The sequence below is a fragment of the Chinchilla lanigera genome, unplaced genomic scaffold (assembly GCF_000276665.1).
Source record: "Chinchilla lanigera isolate Chin_1 unplaced genomic scaffold, ChiLan1.0 scaffold00062, whole genome shotgun sequence".
NCBI classification, from domain to species: Eukaryota; Metazoa; Chordata; class Mammalia; order Rodentia; family Chinchillidae; genus Chinchilla; species Chinchilla lanigera.
Genome location: NW_004955463.1, coordinates 12700600 through 12710496, shown reverse-complemented (window position 1 = coordinate 12710496; position 9897 = coordinate 12700600). Strand labels below are relative to the sequence as shown.

Genomic DNA, 9897 nt, shown 5'->3' with positions numbered 1-9897 from the left:
CAATTATAGTCTTTATCAATGATTTTTGTTTTAAAATAGGTTTTGTCTCATGCTAAGTGCCTGTTTATCTCTTTGCTTCTTTTCAGTTTCACATTTTCTAAATCATATTCTCTGCTATAAATAGCATATCATTTAAAAAAATATAACCTAAAAATTTCTTCACTTAACAAGATTGACTCATTTATATCTATTGAAAACCATGTATTTACACTCATTACTAGTTTTAAATTTTGTGTTCTATGTATCATCTTGAAAGTGTTTACTAAAATATAATCCTGGATTCTTATGGGTTGAGTCAACATTTTTGAATTCAATTTTATGTCATTTTACGTCATTTTACTGATTAGTTTCTCTCTCTCTCTCTCTTTTTTTTTTTTTTTTTTTTTTTTTTTTTTTGCAGTACCAGGGATTGAACTCACTACCTTATGCTTGCCAGGAAGGCGCTTTTGCCACTGAGCTATATCCCCAGCCCTGATTAGTTTCTCTTGACTTGTTTAGAAGTCATAGTTCTTCCATTTGTTCTTTTTCAGTTTATTATTTAAACTTTTACATTCAACACAGCCTCAACTATGCTAATTAATCATTATCTCTGTCCTCTTCCTGAGCAATGCTGCACTTTTAGAATAATTTCACTTGATCATTTTTCTCATATCCCCTATTATTTCTTTATGTTAGTTCTAACTTGGTTTTAACCTTTCCCAAATTATTACTACTGTACTGTTATTATAGTCTATTTACAATAATTTTCTATTCCTTTTTTCATTGTGTCTTCTATATTTCTCCATCTTTTGATTTCCATCTCTTCCTACTAAAACACCCTGGGGTAGTTCTTTTAGTAATCTCTATGTTGTATGTTCTGTCTTTAAAACTGTGTTCTTTACTATCCTGCCCTTTGAATGTTAACTTTGATCATATGATAAACTGACTTTTACATCTCTTGTTTTCCTCAACGTTTTGGTTTTACAGGTTCATTATCTTTTTTATCTCTCAATTTATCAGTAGTAATCTCCTGTTCTGAACCTCCCTTTTGTCTGGTTTTTGGATATGGTAATATGTGCGTATAAATTTATTTAACTTTTCTGCAGGGAACTTCTTAAATTTTAGGATTTTTATGTTTTATTAATTCTAAAAGTTTTACAGTATTTTTCTCTTTTCTTAGTCTGTCTTTACAGAAATTAAATTAATTGTATATGGCACTTTTTCATTTTTTTACTCCGAGGTTTTAATCCTCTCTTTTATATTTTTTCATTTGTTTAGTCTCTCCCCTCTGCATTTTAGATATATTCCTCAAATCCATTCTTAATTTATTGCTCAATTCAGACATTGCATTTTAATTTAATGAACAATTTCTGGAAGTTTGGTTCTTTCAAGTGTGACTGTTGTTTTTTTCACAGTTCCCTATTTTCTGACTTCTAATCAAGTTTTAACCATTTTCATCACACTAAATATATCAATTTTGTGATCTTTTTCAGATTGTGCTACTATCCGAAGTCTGGGGTCATGCTATCCTTCTTATTTGATTTGTCTCCTGAATCTGATTTATGAGGATTATTTCCTCATCTCTTTTATTTTTTTATTTCTAGATTTTAAGACTTGTTGTCCATATTTTGAAAGTATTGAACTTATTTTTCTTCTTTCCTGATGGAGTCCTGAGTGCTCTGAGTTGTAGAAATCTTCCCTGTAAAGATTATTGTTTTCTTCCAACCAGTCACCTCAAGTGTCACTGGACTGTAGTTAGAGTTTTCAGCCATTATTTCTTGTTTTACATTGCTGTCACACATGGTAAATTTGATTATTACAACTGCATGTGATATGACTTTGGGCTTTCAATTTCTCATGATAAGTGTTTTCATACCCAGATTCTTAAGCAAAAATAACATTTCTTGCTCCTTTTCTGGGCCAGTGAAAGAAATCAGCTGTCTCTTTCACAGAGGGGCTGGTCCTTCCCAGCTGATGGTTATTTATTCTTGGTGCTTATCTACATCCTATGGCTTCCTATAACATAACCCCAGCTGCTGACTAAATAGTCATGCACACTAGTCACGTGACTCTCATAGACACCTTCACTGGCTATGACTGTCCTCTTGCTTCTGGTTGGGAATTCCTTCTTTTTTTTTTTTTTTGTAAGAAATGGTATATATTTCAAAATTCTTTTGCTACAGTTTATGAAGCATTTTTTAGTGTTTTTTTGCAGAGATGAAATCCACTTGAATTCATTTAATTGTCTCCACAAACCCTAAGTGCTAGTGTGATCTTTGGGAATATAAATCACATGATTCACCTTATTACTTAAAACCTTTAAACTGCCCCTCAGTTCAGTGAGAATACAATGTAATCTGTGTCCACAGTCAGTGGAGATTTTCTCCATCAGGTCCTACCTGGTTGCCCCAAGTGATTTTCTCTGGTTGTTTCACTACTCTCTAACCACACTGACTTTCCTATTTGCTTCCTCTTCCAACTAGAGTGTGTGTGTGTGTGTGTTCCAAGAAGGAGGCAGCTTTGTCTTGGTCACCAGTCTGTTCTCAGCATCTGGTAGAAAGTAAGGTAAGGCATGTGCCAGTTGAATTAACAAAACAGAAGTAATGTTCAAAGTATCTCAGTTCAACATTCTCCTTTTGCGAACAGTAAAGTGAGCCGAGAAAGGTTTAAGAACTGCCCTGAGATAGGAAAGCAGTTTTAATGGGATATCCAAAAAAAAAAAGATGCAGGTCACTTGACTCCTTGCCCTGTGTTCTTTCTATGACTACTCTTCTGGTTACAGAAAGTCCATATTATGGATCAGAAATACTATGCATGGGATATAGGCTGATTTGTGATGAATCTCATGGAAAATATGCACATATACATTTTTGAAAATGCTATAGCCTCAAGAATTATAAATATCAACACATGTACTGTTTGTGAGTTGTTAAGTTCCATTCATATTGGTTCTACTATTAAGAAATGTGAAACAAATATTATAAAATAAATATCCATCATATTACCAAAAGATCTTGTGTGACTCATAATAAAATGTTGCTATTTATAAGTGAAGGGTTTGAATCTGGAGTTATGGAATCACTTGGAAATTAAGTTAGGGAGACTCTATTTTATTTATTGAGACTGGCAATATGAAGAATTAGTTATTGGCTATCACTTAATATTTCATTAGCCATATTTTTGAAACCCATTGCTATAAAACACTGGAAAATAAAGTATTTCTCACTTTAATGGTTCTATTCTATTAAAAGTTAGATTATTTGTGAAGTTTTTGCAAAGAAGAAACAGAAGCTAAGAGGTTAAACATATCTGTCAAAATATAGAAAGCAGTGGTTTGTAGATTTTGAAATCTATAGTGCTAACACAGAATTTCTTTTTCAAAAGTACTTTGTCTTTGCTAAGCCTGGTATGTTTATAAAACTTCCAAGGTAGAAAATGGGAAAAGGCAACACTACTGCCTTTTTAGTAGACTAGTGGCAGGCTTCCCTAGGCCATGAACCTTCCTACTTTCCCGGAGATAGCCCTCTGTTTAAAAGTACCTGCTCCTCAGCTGTCAGTGTTTAGAGTGGAGTGGCCAAAGCTGAAGCCATCCCATAGTTTAGGCACCCATCCCTATGAAACATTGGAAAATAAAGTATTTCTCGCTCAAACTACTCCATTGCATTGGAAATTAAATATTTTTTGCATTAAACTATTGGCCATTGGTGTGTATTTAGTTATTTGTGTGTTAAGAGACAGTCCCTTAAGTTTTTGATAAGCATAAATATGGAATTGCAGAAAGCTATATATTACTTTGAATATGGGAAAACAAAGGAAGTCTATGTAAAGGGAGAAGGATGAAGATGACAGCTATAATTCAAAAGGAATTTTAAAGGATTTCCCAGGTTTGGGGAAGCTCCTATTATAATTATTTTCTTTTCCACATAGATTGAGTTTACTTCATTATAATTAAAGCTTAACTGATGAGAATATTTATTTCATATGATGATTTATTTTAGTTTGTTTCATTTTGTATGTTTGAAGGCATAACATACGTAATTGCTAGAATCAAACCAAATTTAGATATTGATTGGATCACTTACTAGGTAAGTGGAGTGACTTGGACATGCTTACACTAAAAATATTTTGTTTACTTGAAATTCAAATTTAGCTGGATGTGTTCTATTTTACTTAGTGACATATGTGTGACATCATTTCTTCCTTTGTGAAACCGGGATCAGAATACTAAATTATTAAAGATGATAATAGCATAGGTATATCTTAAATGTTATACAAAACAATTTATGAGAAATATGGTATATAATTTTCTTTCTCTTTACCTACCTGTGTTGTATCTATAATGTAAGAAGGGCTTGCTTACCAATCTCATCATTATAAGATTCCTACCAATTTAGAGTGAATATTTATTTTCTAGATGTGCCAAACTTTTGCTTATTATGCTAACAGAATAATATCTACATAAAATGACTTGACTGAAGATGAAATTTATAGAGCAGTAGATTGGAACATGGAATATGGGGGGAGTGTTGTGAACCATTCATGCAATGATATCTGTATTCCTGAGTTAGGGGATTTCAAAGGTTATCTACTTTCAATCTACCTGACTTCATCCATGCTACTCTAACGTTCTTTCTTATTAAACATGTGCCAGGCATACACCTAGGTCTTAATTAGAAACAAATTGGTTTCTAACTCCAATAGCATATCTCCATCTGGAAGACTTCTTTAGTACAGTTCATACTGACCCATTTTCTGCTCAAGGGAAATAGAGCAATGAACTTTTCTTTAATGACATTTCTCATATTTTCATCATACCAGATCCAGTGGGACAAGATTAGAGTTATGTCTCTTTCAAAACAGTGTGAGCTTGCTGATCAACCACTAAGAAATGGGCACAAACATGGCATGCTTCCATTTTATTTTCCTGATTCGAAGTCTTTATCTCTAGAGATGCTTTGTTAGTAGCAGGCTGAGAGCATGTGGAGAGTATCGATTGGTCTAGTTTAGCATGGACTATGAAGAGCATCCTCACTTAGAAGTTCCTTCATATTTTCCTTTCCATTTTCTTTTACTTTTTCATCTAGAAGTTTCTGGAGTGGCAGTTTACCACTCTGATTCAGCACTGCTTCCTGAAGTTTAGAAACTCAGAACAGTCTTGGCTTCAGAGGCGGACTGGGGAATGCCGTGGCTGTGATGTGCCCTCTTCCACAGAGCCCCTTGTAGAAGGAAAGTTTGTATGTGATTGCATCTCTGGTGCCAGTGGTACCACATTAATAATTTCACACTGAGTTTGGGATTCAGAAGCATCATTCTTTTTGTAATAAGCAGTGTTGTAAGGGATAGCGCAAAATACAAGATCTGAGGGCAGCAGATTAAACTCGTTGGCTGGCCGGGTAATCACAAACCTGTAAGAAAAGCCAAAGATGAAGATGGGACACTATGGCACCAGGCAATGGCCAAAGCACAGACATAATTTTGCTGGGCTGAAAAAGGAAAGGCTTCTGTTTTGGTTTACATCATTAGTTTATGTTTAAGAGTAAAGACCTCTGCAGCTCTGCAATAGGAGAAATCCTAGAGTAGGAATTAGGAGGTTTGCTTTGATCCCCTACCTCTGACACCAGTCATCTCTACCTTTGACATGACATCTCACTTCTCTAGCCTTCCTATTCTCATGGTTTTAATGAGAACAGGCTAAGACTGTGGTTTGGATGGGTTGATCTTTTATGGCCTTTCTGACTCCTGATTTATCTGCTTTTACTCTGCATTACAGTAATGTCTGCAATTGGCACTTGTGCCGAACACTTAGCCAAGCATTACCAAACCAAAAAATGACACGTACTCCAGACACCTGCAGCGCAGCTTAGGCCTGCCTTAATCCAATGCTTATTCCACCAACGGCCACAAAAAGTGCAGCCTGACCAATGAAGAAAAGCACTTTTTAAAAAATCAAAGTTCTATTTGAAACTCTGGTGAGCAAATACTCAATGTCAAGGAATCTTAAAGAATAGTTAGAACTTGGACCTGCATAGAAAGGCTTTTTAAGGAAGCAAGGGGCTCGACCAAGATGTTAGGAACACACCAAATCTTCAACACACCTTAGTTAAGCAAGTCAGTAGCCACTGTTCCTGTCCGGGCACAGAGGCAGATAACCTTGTGTGACCTTCATCCTGTGTTTCAATAGTCGCTTGTCCTCTCTTATACAAGGGTTCCAAAGCATGATTGTCCTTTCCTCACTCTGCCCATCATTATCTTTCCACTGAGTCCTCTGGAATCTCTACTCTATCTGAACAAGATCCACCATAATCGTGGATTCCTTTTAAAAGAGAAGTGCCATTTCTTTCTGTGTGGCCTTCATAAATTTAGGCTGCATAGTTTCCCAGTTACTATATTATGCAAGTTTTCTAGAGGTGTTGGGGACAGGGCTGAGATTTAGGAACAGAGAGAGAGAGAGAGAGAGAGAGAGAGAGAGAGAGAGAGAGAGAGAGAGAGAGAGAGAGAGAGAGAGAGAGAGAGAGACAGAACATGTCAGCACCATTTACATTTCCCAACATGCAAAGCATCTCTCTTCCTTCTCAGTCTCTGTGGTGAATTATGTGAAGCTATATCACCTTCCCTACTGATTCAACAGTGCAATCTGTACACCTCCATTTTTGTTCAGGTCCTTGGCACTTGGGATACACTTTCTTTAACATTTTAATACCAGCATCACCTTACATGCCTGCGGTGTCTGTGTGGTTTACAGCTCCAACATCCAGACACATTTCTATAACCTCCATTACCCAGTGGCTTTTATCTCCAAGCCACTTTCTTGGCACATCCCATTATTATAATTTCCTGATTCTTTCCTACCTCAGACATCTTAACCTTCAATAAACTAGTCTCCACCCCTAGCTTCCCGTCATTATTTCTCTCTCACTCTCTTACTCAGTATATCTCATCTCTTCTTTAACTGCATTCCGATTTCAAGTCCTTTGCGTTTTCACTTTATGGGCTAGTGTTGTTTTATAAATCCACAGGCATCTTTCTTTCCACCTCTCTCAGCAGGTCATCTAAAATTCACCTGTTCTCATCTTGCTATACTACTTCTCCCATCTTCTTTCTCAGCAAAGGCCATGCACTGAGAAATCTTAGGGCTAAATAAAAATGCCCCTAAAGGCACCTCTCACCTAGAGCTACATCTGCCCTAGTGTCTGTCCTTCTCCTTTTCTACTGTGAGCAGATAAATTGTTTTTCTTTTGTTCCTTGTAATCAAGACCACTCCACATTAAGTAAATTGGCTTCCTTCCACTTTCTGCTACAGTGGATTTCAGTAACCTATTTTTATTATGTAAAATTTCTCCATCTGTACTGATTGCTGCCCATTTCCACAGTGAGGATCTTGGCTCAGACCTACACAACTGTGTTGATGCCACACATATTTACTCTACCTTCCACACTTCTGGAAAAAAGATCTTCCTTTAATGAAACAGAAATCCACACAATACTTCCATGATTTATGAGTAAAATATACAGTGACTAGAAAGAAGCACTCAGTAAATATCTTCCCAACGACAATGTGTGTAAACCTTTCTAATATGGCAGTGACTCTAATGCTTATTTAAACCTGGCTCAGTTTTTATTGTGGGCAAAAACTTCATTCTCCTTCCAAAGCTGATATTAATTGGACCTTAACCCATCAAGTTCCTGTTGTTTATAACCATTTTCTCTTATTCTTATACAGTATTAACTATTTCCCCTGCATCCTCCCAGGTCACTGGAGACCTTAAGCACTGGACTTCACGTTCACAATGAATAAAGTAGTCTGTCTCTTATTCTTAGATGGGTCTCTAACTCTTTGCAGACTAAAATACTCCCCTTTTGTGTTCTGGGTTGTGATCCTCATCATCTATCATGCGGTACAGGCCAACACATAGGATTCCAAAAATATCTAATGAGCCACAGAAAAGTTGTCCAAAGGTGTTTCTTGGCTGGAGAGAGAAAAAAAAACATAGATGTGTTGGTCATTTTAATTAAGTAATAGTGAGCACTTATTTGAGTTTCACTTTCCATTCTTTGCAGAAGTGTGCAAGACCTGAAAGCCATTTCCTAGTATACATATGCTGGCAAGGTCGAGTGGCTAGGTAATTATTGAAGTTTATGATTGGTCTGGAAACTTTATTCTCAGTGGTTGCTTTCATCATTCTGATTCTTTCAAGAGCCTCTCATAGGTGTGGTAGGGCATATGCTTTCTTTTTTTTAACTATTGCTGATTTGGTAACCATGAAGAACAAACAATGTGCAACTGGCTGGTAAATCCAGTTTTTGAAGTACATAATGAGTTAGAATATTAAATGACCTCTTCCTTCCTATCATCTTCTTCCACTTTAATGCATACCACAGGCACAAGAAATCTCCTTGACCTTGCTCTTTGGTTGTGGGCAACAAAGTCACAGTGGGTGGAAAAGGAGTAACAGATAGGTCACATAGGTAAAGAAATGTCAAATGGGAACAGTCTTTTCAGTTCTATGATTCCTTAGGGACAGAGAAAAGTGAGTACAAGACACCCATGCAGGAAATAAAAGAAAGGGTGAAGCTCTATCTACTGTTGCCTCTGATACCAAGAAGTGGCCCCCAGCAACAGTTTCCTGGGTTTATAATCTCTCACACAGCAACTGTGGGTGAAGAATCCAAGACCATAGAAAATTAAAGGATCAGATCACACTGTAAAACCTTTACCATGTTGTTTGCACTTCAAATCAAATGTCCAGAACACAGGACATGTTCTCTTTGGTAGCAAATGTCAAGACTCACCAGGCACAGAGGCCTGGATGAGCGTGCTCCTTGTGAAGGGGATTCTGTTGATGTCTTTTGTGCCAACAAAGATGTTTTCTTGTCAGTTCTACCCCTAGCAATGACACTTGACAGATAGATGCAGTGTTGATCAAAACTAAACTAGAAGATACCCGCTGACAGACAGACTACTTGTGTCCCAGCTATACTCTAGTCTGATTCCCAAATGCCCACGTGCCTCACTGGGATTTGCCAGAATTCTTATCTTCCCTTACTGTTCAGCAGCTCTCTGGGGTAAGAAGAATATTCCACTGCTTAGCTTGGTGAGGTTCTCACATCAAATCACAAAGTTCTGCCTGATGCCAGCTGACCTGATCAGATTTCTTCAGCATTTCAGGCACAGTGAGAACAGCCCAACCCTGAGTCAGACCGCCTCCAACAGACACCCGCTCAGACACTGGTAGGCAGTGTGGTGGCCAAAGCTCAGCCCTGGCTTTTACGGGCCTCCACTTCTTGATTTTTTAAAAGGGACAAATAATAATGATTACTAGAAAAAAGTTTAGAGAGATTAAGGGAAAACTAACATGCACAAAAAAACTATTCAGTAGGCATTGGCTATTATAATTATTACCAGTACCCTTGTCAAAATATAAAGTTATTGGGTGTCTTGGTTCATTTTATGCTGCTACAGCAGGATAACTGAGATCATGTAATCTATAAAGAACCAAGATGCATCTCTTACAATTTGAAAGGATGGGAAGCCCCAGGTCAAGTGACCTGCATCTAGCAATGGCTTTCTTGCTATGTCATTTTATGGCATAAGGTGGAAAGGCAAGAGAGGCCTCTTTGGAAATTAAGGGAAGGAGGATGGATTCATTCTTTTATCAGAACCTACTCTTGTTGTAACCAACCCATTCTTCCAATAATGCCTTTAATCCATTCATGCCCTCATAAGGTCATTACTTCCTAAAGGCTTTGCCCCTTAATACTGTTACATTAGAGATTAAATTTCTAAAACATGAAATTTGGGGAGAAACATCCAAATCAAAACATCAGGCCAAGGGCTGGGGATTTAGCTCAGTGGCAAAGTGCCTGCCTGGCAAGAGCAAGGTCATGAGTTCGGTTCCCGGTACCGGAGAAAAACCAAAA

The 9897-nt window shown here is 37.1% G+C and overlaps 1 protein-coding gene across 1 annotated transcript in view; it reads right to left on the bottom strand.

The window, feature by feature from the left end:
* Positions 1-4758: 4758 nt before the first annotated feature.
* LOC102010459 (potassium channel subfamily U member 1-like) overlaps positions 4759-9897 on the bottom strand; it is a 7165-nt gene continuing 2026 nt past the window's right edge. The window contains exons 2-3 of the mRNA XM_005398408.2: positions 7834-7946; positions 4759-5384 (exon numbers count right to left, since the gene is read on the bottom strand). Of these exons, the coding sequence (XP_005398465.2) occupies positions 5141-5384; positions 7834-7946 (357 nt within the window). The 3' untranslated portion in view covers positions 4759-5140. The remainder of the gene's footprint in view (positions 5385-7833; positions 7947-9897) is intronic.